General features: G+C 45.7%; 1 protein-coding gene across 2 annotated transcripts in view; it reads right to left on the reverse strand.

Moving 5' to 3' along the window:
- LOC140387047 (contactin-associated protein-like 5) overlaps positions 1-26,843 on the reverse strand; it is a 1,703,123-nt gene that overhangs the window by 688,611 nt on the left and 987,669 nt on the right. For both annotated transcript variants that reach the window (XM_072470060.1, XM_072470068.1), the window contains one exon: positions 3,100-3,219. In XM_072470060.1, the coding sequence (XP_072326161.1) occupies positions 3,100-3,219 (120 nt within the window). The remainder of the gene's footprint in view (positions 1-3,099; positions 3,220-26,843) is intronic.

The following is a 26,843-nucleotide window of genomic DNA, read 5'->3' on the forward strand; positions in this document are numbered from 1 at the left end:
GTCATCATTACACTATTCATTCCAGAGTTTTATTGAATTAAAATTCAACATCTGCATTGGTAGGATTTGAACCCGGGTCCCTAGAGCATTATTCTGGGTCTCTCGATTGCTAGTCCAGTGACTACCCATTATGAAATGGCTCCAACTCATTACTACCAACTGCAGTGGGCATAAGGGCAACAATTGTACGGCCAACCTGATTGCATTGTACATTTCATGATATCCAGTTGTGTCATCATAGAACCAGTGTGTTTTCCACTCCTCTCCCGGTCAGCCTGCAATAGTCGCTACTCCAATATTCCACTCTCACTAAAGTCCTCCTCTGATATTCACTGATACCAACTGTTTCACAGCTAGGCACGAAGTGAGGTAGAACAATGTTGGTGATGGCAGATGCATAATTCAAATTAATATTTTAAGGGATGGAGTGGAAAACAATCTTCTCGATGAGCCGAATGACCTCTTCTGCACTGTAGTATTCTGTGATTCAGTCATTCTTCATTCTTTACTGCCCCTATGCTTCACCTGGCTTTTTCCTCTGCGGCAGTCCTATCACCTCCCCACCAACATTTTCCCCACAGGATTTCCCCAGGCTATTAGAATAGATGGCATTGAGGTACGTAGGGAAGAGGTGTTGGCAATTCTGGACAGGCTGAAAATAGATAAGTCCCCGGGGCCTGATGGGATTTATCCTAGGATTCTCTGGGAAGCCAGGGAAGAGATTGCTGAGCCTTTGGCTTTGATTTTTATGTCATCATTGGCTACAGGAATAGTGCCAGAAGACTGGAGGATAGCAAATGTGGTCCCTTTGTTCAAGAAGGGGAGTAGAGACAACCCCGGCAACTATAGACCGGTGAGCCTCACGTCTGTTGTGGGTAAAGTCTTGGAGGGGATTATAAGAGACAAGATTTATAATCATCTAGATAGGAATAATATGATTAGGAATAGTCAGCATGGCTTTGTGAAGGGCAGGTCATGCCTCACAAACCTTATCGAGTTCTTTGAGAAGGTGACTGAACAGGTAGACGAGGGTAGAGCAGTTGATGTGGTGTATATGGATTTCAGCAAAGCGTTTGATAAGGTTCCCCACGGTAGGCTATTGCAGAAAATACGGAGGCTGGGGATTGAGGGTGATTTAGAGATGTGGATCAGAAATTGGCGAGCTGAAAGAAGACAGAGGGTGGTGGTTGATGGGAAATGTTCAGAATGGAGTTCAGTTACAAGTGGCGTACCACAAGGATCTGTTCTGGGGCCGTTGCTGTTTGTCATTTTTATAAATGACCTAGAGGAGGGCGCAGAAGCGTGGGTGAGTAAATTTGCAGACGACACTAAAGTCGGTGGTGTTGTCGACAGTGCGGAAGGATGTTGCAGGTTACAGAGGGACATAGATAAGATGCAGAGCTGGGCTGAGAGGTGGCAAATGGAGTTTAATGTAGAGAAGTGTGAGGTGATTCACTTTGGAAGGAATAACAGGAATGCGGAATATTTGGCTAATGGTAAAATTCTTGGAAGTGTGGATGAGCAGAGGGATCTCGGTGTCCATGTACATAGATCCCTGAAAGTTGCCACCCAGGTTGATAGGGTTGTGAAGAAGGCCTATGGTGTGTTGGCCTTTATTGGTAGAGGGATTGAGTTCCGGAGTCAGGAGGTCATGTTGCAGCTGTACAGAACTCTGGTACGGCCGCATTTGGAGTATTGCGTACAGTTCTGGTCACCTCATTATAGGAAGGACGTGGAAGCTTTGGAACGGGTGCAGAGGAGATTTACCAGGATGTTGCCTGGTATGGAGGGAAAATCTTATGAGGAAAGGCTGATGGACTTGAGGTTGTTTTCGTTAGAGAGAAGGTTAAGAGGAGACTTAATAGAGGCATACAAAATGATCAGAGGGTTAGATAGGGTGGACAGTGAGAGCCTTCTCCCGCAGATGGAAATGGCTAGCACGAGGGGACATAGCCTTAAACTGAGGGGTAATAGATATAGGACAGAGGTCAGAGGTAGGTTCTTTACGCAAAGAGTGGTGAGGCCGTGGAATGCCCTACCTGCAACAGTAGTGAACTCGCCAACATTGAGGGCATTTAAAAGTTTATTGGATAAGCATATGGATGATAATGGCATAGTGTCGGTTAGATGGCTTTTGTTTTTTGACTTCCCATGTCAGTGCAACATTGTGGGCCGAAGGGCCTGTACTGCGCTGTATCGTTCTATGTTCTATGTTCTAAGTTGCTGCACTGATTCGTCCCCGTCCTGGAACCATCTCTTTCACTTCCAATGTCACTTATGCTGTTCTGCTCTCTCCTTTCCCAGACTATTCCCATCATCATTTCCCTACTTTACCTTGCTCTCCAGTGTTTACAGCCTATTGCCATCATCTCCATTCCCCCGAGTTTTCGACTTTATATTTCACCAGTTGTTGCCTCGCTGTGTTTAAAAGTGATCATCCTTTACCCAAACGGGGAGTGACGCAAAATCTATTCACGATCACATTGAATGGGGAGCTGGCACAAAATACCGTAAGGTCTATTCCTGCTCCTACTTCTGATGTTCTTACGTTGTTGGCCATCACATGCGAAAGAAAAGAACTTGGAAATCGCTGAGGATAAGGCGACGGATTAGAGAGGTGGGGGTCTTCAAAGGACAGGTGATACACAGTGCTGATCATGTCGGGGGAAGGGGGATTGCGAAGTGTGCAGCGTGGTAGGTTAAAAGAAAGGGCGGACGGATGTTGCAAGGGTTTTCCCTAAAAGGCAAGGGATGACAGGGGTTCCACCTTCCCACATTATTCCCATATCCTTTCATCCCTAAAATCGTGACCCAGGTAACAAGCGTAACAATCAGGAGGTGCATGGTAGACACATGACGGAGCTCGCCCAATGCTCAGATTAAAACGTGGTGTATGTTATCATTACACAGAACCAAAGGACTAACATTCTCTGCTTAACAACTAACACAGGCACACAGAAAATTGATACATAGATCATAAACATTCTTATTTTGCATTTGCATATAATTCAGTCAAAGGACTACCTTTTATCAGCAGGATAAATCTTGTTACTATAAATATGTTGTGACCTGATTACGAGTAAAAGGGTGTCAGCTCACCTGTCATGTTGCAGTACACAAGAAGGGGTTTCAGAGCGCCACTGCCATCTGGATCAATGGAGAAGAAGTCTGACATCTGCCCTTGGTGCCTGTATGCTTCACAAGACTTTTCATACAAAGCTACAAAAAGAAAACGAGAGCAGATCAGAATGCAAACATCTAAGACTCTAACTCCATCTCATTAAAGAAACAAGGGACAAGGGGATGTACTTTATGCCCTCCCCCATGGTGAGTTTGGTGGTGGTGGGGGGGCATTTAATCGTGATGGAGGGTGGAGGGTACGGATCCCGCCACTTTCCTGTCTCCACCCCAGGTAACTCCATAAATCCATGGCGGGTTGGAAAGCCTTCCTGCCCCACCACCAATTCAGGCCCTCAAGTGGGCAATTAATGCCAGTCACCACATGGGCAGCTCAAGAAGAGTGGTTTCCCGGTGTGGGAGGTGGGTTTCCTCATTCAAAGGCACTCAGTGCATGACCAAGGGAACCAGCTTTGAGAAGTGGTGGTGGTGGGGTGGGGGGTGGGGGGGGGGGGGGGGGGGGGGGCTGATCTGACTATTCATTTTGCAGGTTTGTAAAAGAGAACAATGTTTATCAGGGTTTCATCAGCATTTGGGTGAAATGTTATCAACCAGAAAAGTTATCACAGTTTCTCTCTCTACAATAACACTTGATTGGCACCCCACCCACAAACATTCACTCCCCCTGTCACCGATGCACAGTGGCAGCCGTGTGTACCATCTACAAGATGCACTGCAGCAACTCACAAAGACTCCTGAGACAGCACCTTCAAAAGACATGCCCACTGCCATCCAGAAGGACATGGACAGCAGCCACATGGAGACACCACCACCTGCAGGTTCCCCTCCAAACCACACACTGTCCTGACTCAGAACTATATTGCCGTTCCTTCACTGTCATTGGGTTACAATCTTGGAAGTCCCTCCTTAACCACACTGTGGGTATACCTACACCAGGGGTCACAGTCTGAGGATACGGGATAGACCACTGAGGACAGAGGTGAGGAGAGATTTTTTCACCCACAGAGTGGTGAGCTTGCAAAATTCATTACCACAGAAAGTTGTTGAGGCAAATGTATGTTTTTAAGAAGCAGTTAGACATTGCACTTGGGCGAAGGGGATGAAACGATATGCAGGGGGGGGGGGGCGGATTAGGCTATTGAGTTAGATAATTAGCCAAGATCTTAATGAATGGCGGAGCATGCTGAAAGGGCTGATTGGCATCTCCTAATCCTATTTTCTCTGTTTCTATATTACATGGACTGCAGCGGTTCATGAAGACAGCTTGCCACCATCTTCTCAAGGGCAACGAAGGATGGGCTATAAATACTAGCCTCGGCAGCGACGCTTGAATAATTTTTTAAAAATACTGCTAAACCATGTTTCCAGCATTTTCTGTTTTTATTTCAGATTTCCATCATCCATTGTATCGTGCCTTTTTAGAAAATCTGTATTTATATTATTTCTTTCATGGCTTGAGGACATCCCAAAGTGCTTCACAGCCAATTCAATACCTTTGACATAATATATGGACATAAAGCCAATTTGTGCAGAGCATGGGCCCACAAACAACATTTAGGTAAGTGACCAGATAATCTGCTGTATTGATCAGGTTAGAGGGATAATAATAGGCCAGGATGCAGGGGAGAACTGATCCCAGAGTTGAGGGGATTAGATTATGATGAGAGGTTGAGTAGACTGGGACTGTACTCATTGGTGTTTAGAAGGATGCGGGGAGATCTTATTGAGACTTATAAAATTATGAAGGGAATAGATAGGATAGATGCGGGCAGGTTGTTTCCACTGGTCGGGGAAAGCAGAACTAGGGGGCATAGCCTCAAAATAAGGGGAGGTAGATTTAAGACGGAGTGTAGGAGGAACTTCTTCACCCAAAGGGTTGTGAATCTCTGGAATTCCTTGCCCAGTGAAGCAGTTGAGGCTCCTTCTTTAAATGTTTTTAAGAAAAAGATAGATGCCTTTCTAAAGAATAAAGGGATTCGGGGATATGGTGTACGGGCCGGAGAGTGGAGCTGAGTCCACAAAGATCAGCCATGATCTCATTAAATGGCGGAACAGGCTCGAGGGGCCAGATGGCCTACTCCTGTTCCTAGTTCTTATGTTCTTATGTGTCAAGGAGTGTTGTGGAATATTTTACGTCCAATTGGAGTACGGACGGGGCCTCAGATCACCAGCTCATCCACACGTCAACAGTGAAGCCTTCCCTTGGCATTGCACTGAATTCTCAGCCCCAACCACAAACTCTGGAATGGGACTTGAACTCACTCAAGAGACTACAGTGCAGCAACTTAGCCAAAGCAGACACGGCTCTGAGTGGCATTGAACTCAAACATTCACCCTGTTTCTCTCTCCACTGATGCTGCCGGACCTGCTGAGTGTTTCCAGCATTCCCTGTTTCTATTTCAGATCTCCCGCATCTGCAGCATTTAGCTTCAATATTACTGACATTCAGCCCATCCACCCCTCGGTCCATTTCTATCAGCCCTGAATGTCCAATTAAATATACATTATTTCTACACAACATAAATCCCCCCCTCCCTTCCCTCCCTCCACAAGTGTGTTATGTGCCATCTATCCTTGTGTAAAAATCGAATTCTTGAGACCAATTGGCCAAGAATTATACCCAATAGAGATTTCAAAGGATTGATATCCATGCTTGAGTTGGGCCAAGGTAGAATGGAATAAGTCACCAATAAAGAATTCATGTTAATCATCATTCATTATCTGATCATTTTAATAATGTAAACAAATAAAAACAAAACTTAAATGCTTAAAACTGTTTATTTACCGGTGCATATTTTCATTGTTCTTTTTTTCATTTTTATTCGTTCATGGGTCATGGGTGTCGCAGGCAGTGCCAGCATTTATTGCCCAACCCTAATTACCCTTGAGGGGGCAATTAAGAGTCAGCCACATTGCTGTAGGCCAGACCAGTAAGGATGGCCGATTTCCTTCCCTGAAGGATAAAGGTGAACCAGGTGGGTTTTTAACGACAATTGACAATGGTTTCATGGTCATCATTAGAATTTTAATTCCATATTTTTAGTGAATTCAAATTTCACCATGGGCGAATTTTGAACCTGGGTCCCCAGAGTATTACTCTGTGTCTCTGGTTTACTAGTCCAGTGACAATATCACTATGCCACCGCCTTCCCTCGTTTATGTACACTTACAATGAAATCGAATCATTAACCTCTCCAGGATTATAATTTGAACCTGAAATATTTGGCTTTGATTCCTGAAGGACTAAGGTCAGGTTTTACATGATATCTCGGTCAGAAGTCGACTCCTGCATGAGGGAGACTTTCACATGAGTATGTACAGTATTTGTGCTGTGTTGTATTTGTACTTTCAAGTGCACTCAGGTAAACTTTCCCAAACTTGCTGCCCGCTCCAGTGATCAGAAGGGCTTATTTGTTCGAATAGTCCTTTTTTTTAACCAACAGTATAAATTTGTGTGAAAATGGCAATTCTTCAGCATTGATTCCATTGTAAATCCAATGAGCAAAAAGCAAATCATTTGTTCACATACTGGTTTACACGTTGTGTGCAATACACAAGGGAGATTCTCTGATCGATAGCCTAAGAGGATAAAGCATTTTCCAGCTGACTAGGCTTGTTGTCAGCTGAAACTTTTAAAGGAAAAGTGCAGTTTACAGAGAATGCTTTTTGTTCAACTTCATTCTCAGGGTTTTGGGCTCCCTGGCGAGGCTGGTATTTATTGGTCGCACCTTGACGAGCTGGTGGAGAAAGGGGTCGCCTTCTTGAACCGCTTGCAGCCCATTGTGGTGATGGTGCTCTCAATGTGAAGTTCAGCAGTGAGTTCCAGAGGGGCTGTTCTGAGAAACGCTTGCAGTAATATCCTTTTGTTGGGACTCCAGCAATCATGTTCTTTTCCCTTTGTGCCACCTGCAAATTCAACCTGCCCTGTACCCCATTCGCCTTCCTCCCCCACAGCCAATCCCCACTGCATTTTGTTTTACGTTGACTCCTTGGTAAAACACTTATCGTAGAATCCCTACAGTGCAGAAGGAGACCATTCGGCCCATTGAGTTTGCACTAACCCTCCGAAAGAGCACCTTACCAGCCCCACCCTATCCCCGTAACCCCACCTAACCCTTGCGCGCTAAGGGACAATTTTAGCATACCCAAGTCACCTAACCTGTACATCTGTGGACTGTTGAAGGAAACCAGACCTCCCAGAGGGAACCCACGCAGACACGGCGAAATGTGCAATCTCCACACAGACAGTCACTCAAGGTCACAGGCAGTCACTCACTCCTTCTCTGGAGTTCAAAACTTGTGTCCATGTTTACACTAAGGCTATAATGAAATGTTAAGCTGAGTGACTGGAGCAGAAGCCAAATGGAGGACTGTGAGTATAAGAATACTTTGATTATTTTTTTATAAACAATTTAAGGGCTTCATGTATTATTGCTGCTGTAGTGAGGTAATTTAAAGGAAGAAATATTATAATAATCTTTATTAGTGTCACATGTAGGCTTACATAACACTGCAATTAAGTTACTCTGAAAATCCTCTAGTCGCCACACTCGGGTGCCTGTTCGGGTACACTAAGGGAGAATTCAGAATGTCCAATTCACCTAACAAGCACGTCTTTCGGGAGGGAACCGGAGCACCCAGAGGAAAGCCATGCAGACATGGGGAGAACGTGCAGACTGCACACAGATAGTGACCCAAGCCGGGAATCGAACCCGGGTCCCTGGTGCTGTGAAGCAACAGTCTCTCTCCACCCTCAACATGCAGCCCTCAGCAGTTAGTCCAAAATTAACTCATATCAGAAAACACCATCAATACCCAGAAAGCACGCAATACTCCGGGGTGATTTTTCCAAAGCTGCATCCTTTACTAAAATTGACTTGATGAAAAAAAATCAATTTTGTTTTAAACAAATGTACATGATCTTGCACGTAAGCACTTTGGAAGTGACTTAAATGAAAAATGAATCTCCATAGATGTTTCTGCCCCCCAACTTTCGCCCCCCCCCCCCCGCCCGACACCTCTTTAAAAAGTGCCTGTTACATATCTTTGTGTAATTTTGACTCTTCTTGCACAGCGTAAATTGAAAGCTATTCTCTAGCGCCATGAAGCTGAATGCTGACAGCGCATTCAAAATTAACGTTAGACTCCTGACACATTCTGGAGCTGAGCCAAGAAATGTCAAATCCACTCCATGAAGTCACGGTAGATAAGGCAGCAAAAATAAAATGAAGCTCATACATCACCATATCTGTGATGTTCTGCCCAGGATCCTTCTGAAGCTCTGATCAAAAGTTATCTTTTTATTAGAAGGCACAGTAAGATTTTGATGATAAAATGCCACGGCATGACTTAATGAAAATTACAGAGAGAAAGCTGCAAGAGACTTCAGATTCTAATGAAAGCCAGATGTACCATATTAGTAGTACATTGTCCTGAGAGGCCTCTTTTCCAACACTGTACCACTGTTGTAGCCATGGCCCCAATTTTAACCATCATTACCTGGCAAATGTTGGATGGAAGGAGCTAAGGTAATGTAAGTAACTCGACCCCTCTGATCCAACTCCCTTCCTGTCATGTTCCAATATTATAATCTGCTCCCTCGAGGGGGACACCCAAAGAGGCTAAATAGAGTGTGCTTTAAATACGTGGATCAGGAGTGATGATGCCCGACGATCACATCGGCTACGCAGCAGAGAAATAGACCTTTCGGCCTAACCTGTCTATACCGGTGTTTGTGCTCCACTCAAGCTTCATCCCATGTTTTCACAACTAAATGTGCCATCATAACCCTTCTCCCTCAAATACTTGCCAAGTCTTCCCTCAACTGCATCTCTACTATTCACTTCAACCACTCCATTTTTTTCCCCCCTCATTCTTTCATGACATGTGAACATCGCTGGCAAGGCCAGCATTTGTTGCCCATCCCTGATTGTCCTTGAACTAAGAGTCAACCACATTGCTCGTGGGCCCGGGTCACATCTAGGTCAGACCAGTTGACAATGGCAGCTACCTTTCTATGAAGGACATTTGTGAACCACATGCATGTGTATAACATTCAGTGTGGTACTGAGCTCCACATTCTAACCGCTCATTGGGTGAAGAAGTTGTTTTCGCTATTCCCTCGTGAGTTATGCGCTTCCCCACCAGAGGAATCATGGATCAGAACCTAATCTACTGAGTCTGTTGAAGGGTTAAGTGGGGTAGTAATGATGGAATTCTCCTACATTCCTTTGTTCTCAAGTTTAGAAAAATGAGAGGTGACCTCATTGAAACATGAAAGAATCTGAAGGGGATTGCGAGGGTGGATGCTAAGCGATTTTTCCCTCTTGGTCGGGGAATCTAAAGCACTGGGGGCACAATCCCACGATAAGGGAACGATCATTTAGAGCTGAGGTGAAGAATAATTACTTCACTCAAAGGGTTCTGAATCTTTGGAATACTCCAACCAGTGACTTGTGGATAGTTCGATTGCTGAACGTGATTAATAATATATCAGACAGATCTTTGCTCTTTAAGAAATCAATAAATACATGGAAGCCCAAGATTGACCATGATATGTTTGGCGGAGGAGGCTCGATGAGAAAATAAGAAAAATGAAATGGAAATCGCTTGTTGTCACAAGTTGGCTTCAAATGAAGTTACTGTGAAAAGCCCCTAGTCGCCACATTCTGGAGCCTGTTCGGGAAGGCTGGAACGCGAATTGAACCCACGCTGTTGGCCTGCTTTAAAAGCCAGCTATTTAGCCTTGTGCTAAACCAGCCACGTTTTGGCCCGTTTAGACATTGAGACCATAAGACATGGGAGCAGAATTAGGCCACTCGGCCCATTGAGTCTGCTCCGCCATTCAATTATGGCTGATATTTTTCTCATCCCCATTCTCCTGCCTTCTCCCCATAACCCCTGATCCTATTTCTTGTATTCTTGTGTTCCCAGCACTGTGGGCCTCCCTACAACACATGGACTGCAGTCGTTCAAGAAGGCAGCTCACCATTACCCTCCCAAGGGCAATTAGGGATGGGCAATGAATGTTGGCATAGCCAGAGAAACCCACATCCCATGAAGGAACAATTTTTAAAGAGGTCTTGTTGGGCCCTTCCGCTAGACCCTCCCCACCTTCCTTAAAATTGTGCTCTAATCTCTCAACTGCCCTCTTTTGATCAGCGTGTCTCAGCATTAAATGGTACCGCTCAGAAACCCTCTAGGTGACTGCTTGCCTTCCTTTCCTGGCAAAATTCAACTCATTTGCAGGTCCCATGGAAAATGATGCTGACTTCAAGCAGCTACATATCCAAAATTACATTTCTGAAGCCATTGCAAGTTTGGAGATGGAGCTGTATTCAACTCTCATCTGTTCTCAGTCACCGGGTTTCATTGCAGCTGAGGATCTTTGACTTTAACCCATGCCAATCATTACAAAACATCCCTGCCTCTCAATACACCAGAAAGCTTTGCTTCAAAATATTTGGGTGAATATATGGATTGCTCTGTGTTCTGCAATTACTGGCTGACATCAATGCTTGTTTAAAGAAGCGATACTTTGGATCATGGCGATACTGCAGGCTCGATTCGCTCCTCCACTCACTGCCAGTAACCCTGGCGCTCTGCTTCCATCTACCAGCAGGTTCAACCGAGGCTTTCAAGAGGGCATGAGATGTTTACTTGAATAAGAACAAGGTGCAGGGGAAAAAGGCAGGAGAATGGGCATGAAGCCCATGGTGCTCGTTTGGAGAGCCGGTGCACAGACGATGGGCAGAATGGCCTCCTGCTGCACTGTAACAATTCTGTGATTCTGTAGTTAGTGCCAGTGAAGACCGAACATGTTAAATCAAACTTGAAATCCTCTCAAAGCAATTATCTGGTGCTAATGTAGCACCTGTGGCGTTACCAAGGCCATTACACACTTACAAAACGTATTGAAAGATTCTCAGGACATCGGGTTACAATGAGTGAAAAAAGCTTAACACAAAGTCTCCCACAGAAAGAGCCTTGAACTATAAAATGTAACTCGGATTGCCAGGATATTGTAACCTCTTTCCCACAATAGGGAACGTGAATATCGTGAAATATCACTGAGCATTCTGATGAAATGTTGTTTGTTCGGGTGCTCTGGCCTTCAACCTTCCTAGTTTCATTAACAAAAATAGTCACCGTGGAAATTGTGCCATTTATAAAAGATAATGTGACACAATGTTGGATGTCACCAGCAGTTACAGGGCTAAATCTCTCAGGTACATTTTAAACAGTGTGCTTCTGGAGACAGATGCATTGCTGCACCAAAATATTTCTACCTTCACTTGCTTAACCCAGAATAGGAATGGGAATAAACTCCCAGTTGTAGAATCTATGTTTTAGCTAAGCCCATAAACATAGCACTTCAAAGGTGAAAATTAGTTCAAGCGGTATCAGTGTACATTTGGCATTCCTTTGTCCCATATTTTGCTACAACGTTATTATTATTGTCGCAAGTAGGCTTACATTAACACTACAAATGAAGTTACTGTGAAAATCCCCTAGTCGCCACATTCCGGCATCTGTTCAGGTACACAGAGGGAGAATTCAGAATGTCCAAATTACCTGACGGCACATCTTTCGGGACTTGTGGGAGGAAACCCGGAGGAAACCAATGCAGACATGGGGAGAACGTGTAGACTCCGCATAGACAGTGACCCAAGCCGGGAATCGAACCTGGGGGCCTGGCGCTGTGAAGCAACAATGCTACTGTGCTACGCCATACATAAATGTTTTTAGGATGTGTTAAGCCCACTGATGTTTCTGACAGTCATCATTGAGCAGCGATTTAAAAAAATAATATCTAAGGTTGTTGTCCAAAGAGGGATGGAAGACTTCAATGGACTTTGCAGACAGAAGTCTCTGCAGAGACTTTTTTTTAAAAGTGGCTTTGAAAAGAAGGCAGAGAGTAGCAAGGAAGGGAAGATTACAAAGAGGGTTCCAAAAAGCACAGTGACCAAAGAACACCAGTGATAGCGAAGCAAAGGACACAGGCTGAAGAAACCTATTCTGTAAGAGAGACATACCCAACTTGAATTCTGTAAGTAAAGTGGCTTCTCATCACTTTCTCAAGGGCAATTTGAGATGAAGAATAAATGCTGGTCCAGCTAATAACGCTTATATTCCGTGAAAGAATAGATTTGAAAACTACTCTGTTATGTCTACTAAACCATGGGTGAAATTCTCCGGTATCGGCGCGATGTCCGCCGACTGGCGCCCAAAACGGCGCAAATCAGTCGGGCATTGCGCCGCCCCAAAGGGGCGGAATGCTCCGCATCTTGGGGGGCCGAGCCCCAACCTTAAGGGGCTAGGCCCGCGCCGGACTAATTTCCGCCCCGCCAGCTGGCGCAGAAATGACATCTCCAGGCGGCGCATGCGCGGGAGCGTTAGCGGCCGCTGACGGCATTCCCACGCATGCGCAGTGGAGGGAGTCTCTTCCGCCTCCGCCATGGTGGGCCAGATCGCCCCGCGCCCCCCCCCCCCCCCCCCAGGACCCCGGAGCCTGCCCGCGCCGCCTTGTCCCGCCGGTAAGGTAGGTGGTTTAATCTACGCCGGCGGGACAGGCATTTTAGCAGCGGGACTTCGGCCCATCCGGGCCAGAGAATCGCGGGGGGGGGGGGGCCCGCCAACTGGCGCGACGCGATTCCCGCCCCCGCCGACTATCCGGTGCCGGAGAATTCGGCAACCGGCGGGGGCGGGATTCACGCCAGCCCCCGGCGATTCTCCGACCCGGTGGGGGGGTCGGAGAATCTCGCCCCAGGTTCCCAACACCTAAAATGTCATCATCTGTTGTTTGTCTTTCCAGTTGTTGACCAGCCAGCTGTTTATTTCGAACACCGTCTATTTCATTTTTCCCTATTTTCTGCTTTAATTCCTAAACTCTTACCATTAAAACTTTAGAATTTTGAACAATAATTTCAGATCAAATTCCCTGCACATTTTCACAAGACAATAATACTCTGTATGCTGCTTAAGGATGGACTAAACTTCACTCCAGTTCATTAATCAAATACCTGCGGATGTCAGTTAGAAAGAAAGGACACAAATGTCCCGTTTTGGGTGTGTACAGAAACACAGAAAATAGATGCAGGAGTAGGAAATTCGGCCCTTCGATCCTGCACCACCATTCAATATGATCATGGCTGATCATGCAAATTCAGTATCCCACTTACCTGCTTCCTCTCCATACCCTGGATCCCTTTAGTCACAAGGGCCACGTCCAGCTCCCTCTTGAATATATCCAATGAACTGGCCCCAACAGCTTTCTGTAGTCGAGAATTCCACAAGTTCACAACTGTCTGAGAGAAGAGGTTCTTCCTCATCTCAGTCCTGAATGGCTTACCCCTTATTCTTAGGCTGTGACCCCTAGTTCTGGGACATCCCCAACATCGGGAACATACTTCCCGCACCTAGCCTGCCCAGTCCAATCATGTTTCCACAAGATCCCCTCTCATTCTTCTAAACTCCAGTGAGTTCAGCAATGATACCTCTTAAAAATGAATAGTTAGCATGCCATTAGAGTAGTTTTACACAAGTTATTGTATTGAGGATTGAGATGAATTATAAGACTGAGTAATCATTATTAACCATTAAACATGTATTTTTAGGACATAGCAGTAATAAGTAATCAAATGGGATTTAGAATAGCTAACTTGACCAAAAGGACATTACTTCTGAAATTTTCTCTTTGTGAAACAATCCAGGGTGCTGGTTCTGTTGTTCTGTTTCTCACAAACAGTCAGCACAGGCTGCTGGGATTGTACACAGCTGTCAGGATGAGGATCAATCATGCGCTGCTTGCAATTCGATTGGGTGAAGTTTAAACACTGCTTGCAATTCCATTGGATAAGTTTAAAAGTAGCAGCTTCAGGGATTGGATCACGTCCAACTGGGGTGGGCTATTGATTTTTGAATTTGTATAAGTACTGTGTTCTGGTCTTTGTTCGGCAGAACAGGTCTTGGCAGATATCCAGTCTGTTTTCCATGTACACGTAACAAGCTTGATTAAATAAGCCATCTTGTCCAGGTTGTTGTGTTTGTTCCTCTCTGTACTGAGTTGAGCCACAGGGAATAAACCCATGTGGAAGCTGACTCAATACACAGGTCTTGAAACCGCTCCTACATGATTTGGCGCACTGCGAGCACAGGGTCCACAGGGCTCTGGCAGAATGATCCGCCTGCTAAATACAGGTGAGTACATTGTAATTTACCACCCAGTAGATAGAGGAGTTACGGATCAGGCACTCGGATCCATAAGTTGTGTGAAAGTTACGAGAAGGTAGTGGTGGACACACGCAACACTGAGAATGCGCTAATGTTGGGTGGGCAAAGGCGGACTTTTGTGCCATGCCGATGAGCAGAGCAGGATAAACCGCCGCGCATTAAAAAGATTGGAAAGGGTAGGGCCCCACGACGATTCGATGGAGGCCAAAACAGTGAACCGCAGAGGGGCTCAAAGTGACCAGTCAGACAAAGCTGGTGTCATTATTCTGTAACTCCTATGATCCTGGGTCCCCAACTGATATAGGGCCCAGGTATTTCGGAATTGTACATAATTCGGAAAGCTGGGACGCAGGTCCTTTGCCCCCAGGCAGGATGACATTGTTTTTAAAATAACCAATCAGGGAATGCTACATGCCATCGATGGCCCAAGTCACCCGATTGTGACTTGTTATGGGGGACCGTCTGGTAATTCACTGTATGGATCCCTAACCGTACTGAAAATCATGAGATGATATGTGATAGATTAACAGCTTTGTATCGGGGAAGTGAGGTGGGCAGCCAGTCAGCGCAGCGCAGGAGTCCGAGAATCGGGTGGGCTATTGTAGGAAGCAAGGACTCCACGGGGTACGGATGGGGACCAGGTCGATGCCCACCACCACCACTGTGACACCGGCGAGCTTTGGCTCGATTACAACCACGTGTCCAAGTTCAACCCCCAAGCCCGAATGTGATGAGCATATCACTAGCCACACTGTGGGACACGGGTTAGTTCTGACCCTCACTGATGAATCAGTGACGATGATGAAACAGTGACGATAGTATCAGGATAAGGACATGTAAGAGTTATGATTGATGTTGCCAACCAACACTTCCCAGTCTATTGCTGTGGCCAAGGATTGTTTGTAGCCTTGGGGAGAGGGATTTTGGATGGGAGTTGATAGAAAATACGTAAGCGACAATAGAGCGATATAGTGGGACTGAACGCCCTTGACATTGCGGAGATAAGTGAAGGGATTGAGGTTATGAAAGGGCAAATGAGAGATGCAGGTCAGGATATATACCAGGATGCCGAAAAGGCTACAGACCTTAGCCAGCAAGTCAATCAGCTTGTGTGGAAGGCACTTAAACAGTTGTAGCCATATCAGGCAACAATTAATGAGTTATGTTGTATAACAACTATACCAAGCGAGGCGTTGTGTGTAAATTGCCTGGGCATAATGTTCTAACCAATTTATCTGATTCTATTACCATTGGCCGACATGAACAAAGAACAAAGAAAAGTACAGCACAGGAACAGGCCCTTCGGCCCTCGAAGCCTGTGCCGACCATGCTGCCTGTCTGAACTTAAATCTTCTACACTTCCAGGGTCCGTATCCTTCTTATTTCCATCCTATCCATAAGACCAGAAGACCAGAAGACATAGGAGCAGAATTAGGCCACTTGGCCCATCGGGTTCTGCTCCGCCATTCAATCATGGCTGATATTTCCTCATCCCCATTCTCCTGCCTTCTCCCCATAACCCCTGATCCCCTTATTAATCAAGAACCTATCCATCTCTGTCTTAACGATACTCAGTGAATTGGTCTCCACAGCCTTTTGCGGCAAAGAGTTCCACAGATTCACCACCCTCTGGCTGAAAAAATTCCTCCACTGAGTGCTGAATTTGGTGCATTTTGAGTGCGATAGTAAGAGTTTGGTGACCGAGGGAGTATAAGGCTTCATTTTTATCTGAAGTTTATTCATTCTTTTATTTAGTTAATTAACTTAAAAGTTGCTGTTTGGTTTAGAAGAAGGTGAATTTTCAATCAGCTTTAAACAAACTTCTACTTGTTGGCACTTGCAGCTGGAGCTTGTTAATTAGTTAATTGGATTAGGCCAGTTTTCAGAGGCTAGATTCACAGTATAAAAGTGATCCCCTACAGTGCAGACTTTGTTTGCACTGAGTGCTGAATTTGGTGCATTTGAGTGTTATAGTGAGAGTTTGGTGACTGAGGGAGTGCTTAATTTGGTGCATTTGAGTGCTATAGTAAGAGTTTGGTGACTGAGGGAGTGCTGAATTTGGTGCATTTGAGTGCTATAGTGAGAGTTTGGTGACCGAGGGAGTGCTGAATTTGGTGCATTTGAGTGCTATAGTAAGAGTTTGGTGACGGAGGGAGTTAGCTGAGGAGGGAGTAAAGTGCTCCTTTCATTTTGTTTCCGACATTTCCGCAAAGAGTGAGAAGAGAGCCAGGAGTTTACAGAAAGTGTAGCTGACTGGGAGCAGAGTCGGAGGGCGGAGGTCTAGTTAGTCCACAGGACAGCTATATTCTGTCAGGTAAGAGGGGGTGGAGGCTAGGCCAGTTGCATGCTCCTCCTGTAGGACGTGGGTGGTGAGGGATACCACCGGTGTCCCCGCTGACTATACCTGCGGGAAGTGCACCCAGCTTCAGCTCCTCAAAGACCGTGTTAGGGAACTGGAGCTGAAGCTGGATGAACTTCGGATCACCCGGGAGGCAGAGGGGGTGATAGAGAAGAGTTACAGGGAGGTAACCACACCCAAGGTACAGGACAAGAATAGCTGGGTTACAGTCAGGGGGAAAAAAACAAACAGGCAGACAGTGCAGGGATCCCTCGTGGCCGTTCCCCTTCAAAACAAGTATACCATTTTGGATGTTGCTGGGGGGGGATGACCTACCGGGGGAAGGCCCTAGCGGCCAGGTCTCTGGCACTGAGTCTGGCTCTGGGGCTCAGAAGGGAAGGGGGGAGAATAGAAAAGCAATAGTTGTAGGAGATTCAATGGTTAGGGGAATAGATAGGAGATTCTGTGGTCGAGAACGAGACTCCCGGAAGGTATGTTGCCTCCCGGGTGCCAGGGCCAGGGATGTCTCGGATCGTGTCTTCAGGATCCTTAAGGAGGAGGGGGAGCAGCCAGAAGTCGTGGTGCACATTGGTACCAACGACATAGGTAGGAAAAGGGGTGTGGAGGGAAGAAAACAAGTTTAGGGAGTTAGGCTGGAAGTTAAAAGCCAGGACAGACAGAGTTGTCATCTCTGGTTTGTTGCCGGTGCCACGTGATAGCGAGGCTAGGAATAGGGAGAGAGTGCAGTTGAACACGTTGCTGCAGGAATGGTGTAGGATGGAGGGCTTCAGGTATTTAGATAATTGGAGTGCATTCTGGGGAAGGTGGGACCTGTACAAGCAGGACGGGTTGCATCTGAACCAGAGGGGCACCAATATCCTGGGAGGGAGGTTTTCTAGTACTCTTCGGGAGGGTTTAAACTAATTTGGCAGGGGAATGGGAACCGGATTTGTAATCCAGCAACTAAGGTAGCCGATATGCAGGACGCCAAAGCGTGTAATGAGGCAGCGCGGAAGGGAACACTGACAAAGGAGAGTACTTGCAGGCACGGAGATGGGTTGAAATGTGTATACTTCAACGCACGAAGCATCAGGAATAAGGTGGGTGAACTTAAGGCATGGATCGGTACTTGGGACTACGATGTGGTGGCCATCACAGAAACTTGGATAGAAGAGGGGCAGAAATGGTTGTTGGAGGTCCCTGGTTATAGATGTTTCAATAAGATTCGGGAGGGTGGTAAAAGAGGTGGGGGGGGGGGGGGATGGCATTGTTAATTAGAGATAGTATAACAGCTGCAGAAAGGCAGTTCGAGGATTATCACCCTAATGAGATAGTATGGGTTGAAGTCAGAAATAGGAAAGGAGCAGTCACCTTGTTAGGAGTTTTCTATAGGCCCCCCAATAGTAGCAGAGATGTGGAGGAACAGATTGGGAAACAGATTTTGGAAAGGTGCAGAAGTCACAGGGTAGTAGTCATGGGTGACTTTAACTTCCCAAATATTGAGTGGAAACTCTTTAGATCAAATAGTTTGGATGGGGTGGTGTTTGTGCAGTGTGTCCAGGAAGCTTTTCTAACACAGTATGTAGATTGTCCGACCAGAGGAGGGGCAATATTGGATTTAGTACTTGGTAATGAACCAGGGCAAGTGATAGATTTGTTAGTGGAGGAGCATTTTGGAGATAGTGACCACAATTCTGTGACTTTCACTTTAGTAATGGAGAGGGATAGGTGCGTTCAACAGGGCAAGGTTTACAATTGGGGGAAGGGTAAATACGATGTTGTCAGACAAGAATTGAAGTGCATAAGTTGGGAACAGAGGCTGTCAGGGAAGGACACAAGTGAAATGTGGAACTTGTTCAAGGAACAGGTACTACGTGTCCTTGATATGTATGTCCCTGTCAGGCAGGGAAGAGATGGTCGAGTGAGGGAACCATGGTTGACAAGAGGGTTTGAATGTCTTGTTAAGAAAAAAAAGGAGACTTATGTAAGGCTGTGGAAACAAGGTTCAGACAGGGCATTGGAGGGATACAAGATAGCCAGGAGGGAACTGAAGAAAGGGATTAGGAGAGCTAAGAGAGGGCATGAACAATCTTTGGCGGGTAGGATCAAGGAAAACCCCAAGGCCTTTTACACATATGTGAGAAATATGAGAATGAGTAGAGCGAGGGTAGGTCCGATCAAGGACAGTAGCGGGAGATTGTGTATTGAGTCTGAAGAGATGGGAGAGGTCCTGAACGAGTACTTTTCTTCTGTATTTACAAATGAGAGGGGCGATATTGTTGGAGAAGACAGTGTGAAACAGACTGGTAAGCTCGAGGACATACTTGTTAGGAAGGAAGATGTGTTGGGCATTTTGAAAAACTTGAGGATAGACAAGTCCCCCGGGCCTGACGGGATATATCCAAGGATTCTATGGGAAGCAAGAGATGAAATTGCAGAGCCGTTGGCAATGATCTTTTCCTCCTCACTGTCAACAGGGGTGGTACCAGGGGATTGGAGAGTGGCGAATGTTGTGCCCCTGTTCAAAAAAGGGACATGGGATAACCCTGGGAATTACAGGCCAGTTAGTCTGACTTCGGTGGCAGGCAAAGTAATGGAAAGGGTACTGAAGGATAGGATTTCTGAGCATCTGGAAAGACACTGCTTGATTAGGGATAGTCAGCACGGATTTGTGAGGGGTAGGTCTTGCCTTACAAATCTTATTGAATTCTTTGAGGAGGTGACCAAGCATGTGGATGAAGGTAATGCAGTGGATGTAGTGCACATGGATTTTAGTAAGGCATTTGATAAGGTTCCCCATGGTAGGCTTCTGCAGAAAGTAAGGAGGCATGGAATAGTGGGAAATTTGGCCAGTTGGATAACGAACTGGCTAACCGATAGAAGTCAGAGAGTGGTGGTGGATGGCAAATATTCAGCCTGGATCCCAGTTACCAGTGGCGTACTGCAGGGATCAGTTCTGGGTCCTCTGCTGTTTGTGATTTTCATTAATGACTTGGATGAGTGAGTTGAAGGGTGGGTCAGTAAATTTGCAGACGATACGAAGGTTGGTGGAGTTGTGGATAGTAAGGAGGGCTGTTGTCGGCTGCAAAGAGACATAGATAGGATGCAGAGCTGGGGTGAGAAATGGCAGATGGAGTTTAACCCTGAAAAGTGTGAGGTTGTCCATTTTGGAAGGACAAATATGAATGCGGAATACAGGGTTAACGGGAGAGTTCTTGGCAATGTGGAGGAGCAGAGAGATCTTGGGGTCTATGTTCATACATCTTTGAAAGTTGCCACTCAAGTGGATAGAGCTGTGAAGAAGGCCCATGGTGTGCTCCCGTTCATTAACAGAGGGATTGAATTTAAGAGCAGTGAGGTGATGATGCAGCTGTACAAAACTTTGGTAAGGCCACATTTGGAGTACTGTGTACAGTTCTGGTCACCTCATTTTAGGAAGGATGTGGAAGCTTTGGATAAGGTGCAAAGAAGATTTACCATGATGTTACCTGGAATGGAGAGTAGGTCTTACGAGGAAAGGTTGAGGGTGCTAGGCCTTTTCTCATTAGAACGGAAAAGGATGAGGGGCGACTTGAGAGGTTTATAAGATGATCAGGGGAATAGATAGAGTAGACAGTCAGAGACTTTTTCCCCGGGTGGAACAAACCATTACAAGGGGACATAAATTTAAGGTGAAAGGTGGAAGATATAGGAGGGATATCAGAGGTAGGTTCTTTACCCAGAGAGTAGTGGGGGCATAGAATGCACTGCCTGTGGAAGTAGTTGAGTCGGAAACATTAGGGACCTTCAAGCAGCTATTGGATAGGTACATGGATTACGGTAAAATGATATAGTGTAGATTTATTTGTTCTTAAGGGCAGCACGGTAGCATTGTGGATAGCACAATTGCTTCACAGCTCCAGGGTCCCAGGTTCGATTCCGGCTTGGGACACTGTCTGTGCGGAGTCTGCACGTCCTCCCCTTGTCTGCGTGGGTTTCCTCCGGGTGCTCCGATTTCCTCCCACAGTCCAAAGATGTGCAGGGTAGGTGGATTGGCCATGATAAATTGCCCTTAGTGTCCAAAATTGCCCTTGGTGTTGGGTGGAGGTGTTGAGTGTGGGTAGGGTGCTCTTTCCAAGAGCCAATGCAGACTCAGGGGGCCGAATGGCCTCCTTCTGCACTGTAAATTCAATGATAATCTATGATTAATCTAGGACAAAGGTTTGGCACAACATTGTGGGCCGAAGGGCCTGTTCTGTGCTGTATTTTCTATGTTCTATGTTCTATCTCTGTTTTAAAGGATCGTCCCTTTAATCTGAGATGGTGTCCTCTGGTTCTAGTTTTTCCTACAAGTGGAAACATCCTCTCCACATCCACTCTATCCAGGCCTCGCAGTATCTTGTATGTTTCAATAAGATCTCCTCTCATCCTTCTAAACTCCAACGAGTACAGACCCAGAGTCCTCAAACATTCCTGATACAACAAGTTCTTCATTCCAGGGGTCATTCTTGTGAACCTCCTCTGGACCCTTTCCAAGGCCAGCACATCCTTTCTTAGATATCGGGCCCAAAACTGCTCACAATACTCCAAATGGGGTCTGACCAGAGCCTTCTACTGCCACAGAAGTACATCCCTGGTTTTGTATTCTAGCCCTCTTGACATGAATGCTAACATTGCATTTGCCTTCTTAACCGCCAAATGAACCTGCACATTAACCTTAAGAGAATCATGAACAAGGACTCGCAAGTCCCTTTGCGCTTCTGCTTTCCGAAGCATTTCCCATTTAGAAAATAGTCTATGTCTAGATTCCTCCTTCCAAAGTGCATAACCTCACACTTTTCCACATTGTATTTCATTTGCCACTTCATTGCCCACTCTCCTAGCTTGTCCAAGTCCTTCTGCAGCCCCCTTGCTTCCTCAATACTACCTGTCCCTCTACAGATCTTTGTATCATCTGCAAACTTAGCAACAGTGCCTTCAGTACCTTCTTACAGATCATTAATGTATATTGTGAAAAGTTGTGGTCCCAGCACCGACCGCTGAGGCACATCACTAGTCACAGGCTGCCATCCTGAAAAAGACCCCTTTATCCCCACTCTCTGCCTTCTGCCAGTCAGCCAATCCTCTATCCATGCCAGGATCTTATCCTGAACACAATGGGCTCTTAACTTATTTGACAGTCTCCTATGCGGCACCTTGTCAAAGGCCTTCTGGAAATCTAAATAAATCATGTCCACTGATTCTCCTTTGTCTAACTCGCTTGTTAAATCCTTAAAGAACTCTAACAGATTTGTCAGACACGACTTCCCTTTGACAAAGCCATGCTGATTCAGTCCTATTTTATCATGTACTTCCAAGTGCTTCGCGATCTCATCTTTAATAACAGGCTCTAAAATCTTACCAATGACCAAAGTCAGGCTAACCGGCCTATAATTTCCTGTCTTCTGCCTCCCTCCCTTCTTAAACATTGGTGTTACATTAGCCACCTTCCAGTCCTCTGGGACCCTTCCTGCCTCCAGTGATTCCTGAAAGATCATCACTAATGCCTCCACAATTTCCTCAGCTATTTCTTTTAGGACCTTGGGGTGTAGTCCATCCGGTGCAGGTGACTTACCCACCATCAGACCTTTCAGTTTCTCCAGAACATTCTGCTTAGTAATGGTCACTGCACTCACCTCTGCCCCTTGGTTCTCCTGGAGCTCCGGCATCCCACTGGTGTCTTCCACCGTGAAGACAGATGCAAAGTAACTATTCCTATTATTACTTCTCCATTTCCTCCATGCATGTATTTGTCAAGATGGCCCTTAAACGTCACTATCATCGCTGCTTCCACCACCTCCTCCGGCAGCGAGTTCCAGGCACCCACTACCCTCTGTGTAAAAAAACCTGCCTCGTACATCTCCTTTACACGTACATAAAAAGCAAGAGGGTAGCCAGGGAAAGGGTTGGCCCACTGAAGGATAGGCAAGGGAATCTATGTGTGGAGCCAGAGGAAATGGGCGAGGTACTAAATGAATACTTTGCATCAGTATTCACCAAAGAGAAGAAATTGGTAGAAGGGTGTGTAGATAGCCTGGGTCACATTGAGATCCAAAAGACGAGGTGTTGGGTGTCTTAAAAAATATTAAGGAAGATAAGTCCCCAGGGCCTGATGGGATCTACCCCAGAATACTGAAGGAGGCTGGAGAGGAAATTGCTGAGGCCTTGACAGAAATCTTTGGATCCTCACTGTCTTCAAGTGATGTCCCGGAGGACTGGAGAATAGCCAATGTTGTTCCTCTGTTTAAGAAGGGTAGCAAGGATAATCCAGGGAACTACAGGCCGGTGAGCCTTACTTCAGTGTTAGGGAAATTACTGGAGAGAATTCTTCGAGACAGAATCTACTCCCATTTGGAAGCAAATTGACATATTAGTGAGAGGCAGCATGGTTTTGTGAAGGGGAGGTCATGTCTCACTAACTTGATAGAGTTTTTAGAGGGGGTCACAAAGATGATTGATGCAGGTAGGGCAGTGGATGTTGTCTATATGGACTTCAGTAAGGCCTTTGACAAGGTCCCTCATGGTAGACTAGTACAAAAGGTGAAGTCACACGGGATCAGGGGTGAGCTGGCAAGGTGGATACAGAACTGGCTAGGTCATAGAAGGCAGAGAGTAGCAATGGAAGGATGCTTTTCTAATTGGAGGGTTGTGACCAGTGGTGTTCCACAGGGATCAGTGCTGGGACCTTTGCTGTTTGTAGTGTATATAAATGATTTGGAGGAAAATGTAACTGGTCTGGTTAGTAAGTTTGCAGACGACACAAAGGTTGGTGGAATTGCAGATCGCACCTTAAACCTATGCCCCTAGTAATTGACCTCTCTACCCTGGGAAAAAGTCTCTGACTATCCACCCTGTCTATGCCATTATTTTGTAGAACTCTATCATGTCACCCCTCAACCTCCGTCATTCCAGTGAGAACAAACCGAGTTTATTCAACCTCTCCTCATAGCTAATGCCCTCCATACTGGGCAACATCCTGGTAAATCTCTTCTGCACCCTCTCTAAAGCCTCCACATCCTTCTGGTAGAGTGGCAACTAGAATTGAAGACTATACCCTAAGTGTGACCTAACTAAGGTGCTATACAGCTGCAACATGACTTGCCAATGTGTATACTCAATGCCCCGGCCAATGAAGGCAAGCATGCTGTATGCCTTCTTGACTACCTTCTCCACCTGTGTTGCCTGTTTCAGTGACCTGTGGACCTGTACACCTAGATCTCTCTGACTGTCAATACTTTTGAGGGTTCTACCATTCACTGTATATTCCCTACCTGCATTAGACCTTCTAAAATGCATTACCTCACATTTGTCCGGATTAAACTCCATCTGCCATCTCTCCGCCCAAGTCTCCAAACGATCTAAATCCTGCTGTATCCTCTGACAGGCCTCATCGCTATCCGCAATTCCACCAACCTTTGTGTCGTCCGCAAACTTACTAATCAGACCAGTTACATTTTCCTCCAAATCATTTATATATACTACAAACAGCAAAGGTCCCAGCACTGATCCCTGCAGAACACTACTAGTCGCAGCCCTCCAATAAGAAAAGCACCCTTCCATTTCTACTCCATATTGAACTGACTCCATACAGGGATGTGTCCATCGTGGACACGGATGACCTCGAGTGAACTGACGATGACTTGAGGATTCGCCAATATGTCCAGAAAGGACTTCCACGCATCCCGCGCTTGTGGGTTGATTGGGAAGGACTTCGGGAAGAGGCAACGCAAATTGACCACCTCTGGACCAAGGAGCAGGAGCTCATCCAGACTCACTCTGAGAAGGCTGCGGAAATGTTTCAGTCACAGAACTTTTTCTCCAAAATCTGGAATTGGGGACTGAATGCCAACGTCCATCCATGGATACGTATTATGTCACACGTTGTTGTACGTTTGCGGCTGTTTATATTGTTCGTCTTTTTTATTACGCTCTGTTGCCTCAGACGCCGCATTAGGAAATGGCAGACAGACGGTCGCCCCCTAGTTAAAGAGGAACTGTTACAGCTCTTACCTGTTGAATATTCCACACATCAGCCGGACTCCAATAAATTCTGTATGTCTCTTTAATGGCCTATTCTTGGGCTAGCCAAGGCCAAAAGGGGGGATTGAATGGGGCGGGGGGGGGGGTGTTCAGCGATGATACCTGTCATGTGAGAGTACCCTTTAAGAAGTGGGTGTTTAAGAAATGTACCTTTAAGAAATGGAGCTGCTCATGTTACTGCAGTGATGTCAGAGTGTGGGTGGAGCTGAGCTCCACTTCTGCTTTTTAGTTTCAGTTTGAGAAAGAGCTTGGGTGTGTCTGTGTTTCTCAGTGAGCTGAATCTGAAGTTATAAGTGAGCTGCACTGCTGTTGATCTCTGCCTTCCAAAAACTATCTATGGATCATTTGGTGAATTCAGAAGAAGTATAAATGTTTTCAGTCTTGAATGTAAACCCTAATGTGCTCCTGTTTGAAGGTTTGTTAAGCCTTTTGGATGTTAAAAGGACAACATACAGATTACTTAGTGTTGTATTCTTTGGGGGTGTATTTGATTCACTGGTTGCTAAGAGATTCACTGTTTGTTTTAAAAAGGTTAACTTGACATAGAATAAACATTGTTTTGTTTTAAAAACCACTGGTCCATTTTCTGCTGTACCATACCTGTAGAGTGAGCCGTGTGCTCCCCATACCACAACCTATTAAAAGTTGTGGGTCAGGTGAACTCCATGATATACTTCGGGGTTCTCTAAACCCTGACCCATAACATACCTCTTAAAACTGAATAGTTAGCATCCCACAAGAGTAGTTTTACATAAGTTATTTTATAAAGGATTGAGATGAATTATAGGACTGAGTAATCATTATTAACCATTAAACATGTATTTTTAGGACATAGCAGTAATAAGTAATCAAATGGGATTTAGGATAGCTAACTTGACTAAAAGGACATTGCTTCTGATATCTTGTCTTTGTGAAACAATTCAGGGTGCTGGTTCTGTTGTTCTGTTTCTCACAACAGTCGGCACAGGCTGCTGGGATTGAACACAGCTGTCAGCATGAGGATCAATCATGCGCTGCTTGCGATTCTATTGGGTGAAGTTTAAACACTGATTGCAATTCCATTGGATAAGTTTAAAAGTAGCAGCTTCAGGGATTGAATCGCGTCCAACAGGGGTGGGCTATTGATTTTTGAACGTTGTATAAAAACTGTGTTCTAGTCTTTGTTCGGCAGAACAGGTCTTGGCAGATATCCAATCTGTTCTCCGTGTACACTTAACAAGCTTGATTAAATAAGTTTGTCGTGTTTGTTCCTCTCTGTACTGAGATGAGCCACAGGGAATAACCCCACGTGGAAGTTGACTCAATACACAGGTCTTGAAACCGCTCCTGCATCAAGTACAAGCCCAGTCGATCCAGTCTTTCTTCATAGTCAGTCGTGCCATCCTGGGAATTAGTCTGGTGCACGTTCGTTGGACACCCTCAATAGCAAGAATGTCCTTCCTCAAACGAGGAGACCAAAACTGCACACAATACTCAAGGTGTAGCCTCACAAAGGCCCTGAATAACTGCAGCAAGACATCCCTACTCCGATGCTCAAATCCTTTCGCTCTGAAGACTAGCATGCCATTAGTTTTCCTCACTGCCTGCTGTACCTGTAAGCTAATCTTCAGCGACTGTTCCACCATGACACATTGCACTTCCCCTTTTCCTAAACTGCAACCAATTAGATAATAATCTGCCCCTCCTATTTCTCACATTCACCCAGATTAAATTGCATTTATCAAGTATTTGCCCAGTCAGCCAGCCTGTTCAAATAACCCTGCAGCCTCTTTGCATCCTCCTCACAGCGCACACTGCTACCCAGCTTAGTGTCAGTCGCAAAGTTGGATGTATTGCATGCAGTTCCTTCCTCCAAATCATTATCGTATATTGAGAACAGCTGGGGCCCCAGCACTGAACCCTGTGGTACCCCACTAGTCACTGCCTGCCACTCTGAAAAGGACTCGTTTATTCCCACTCTCTGCTTCCTGTCTGCCAAACAGTTCTCTATCCGCATCAATACATTACTCCCAGTGCCATGAGCGTTAATTTTGCTCACTAATCTCTTGTGTGGGACCTTGTCAAAGCCTTTTGAAAG

The sequence above is a fragment of the Scyliorhinus torazame genome, chromosome 2 (assembly GCF_047496885.1).
Source record: "Scyliorhinus torazame isolate Kashiwa2021f chromosome 2, sScyTor2.1, whole genome shotgun sequence".
NCBI lineage: Eukaryota > Metazoa > Chordata > Chondrichthyes > Carcharhiniformes > Scyliorhinidae > Scyliorhinus > Scyliorhinus torazame.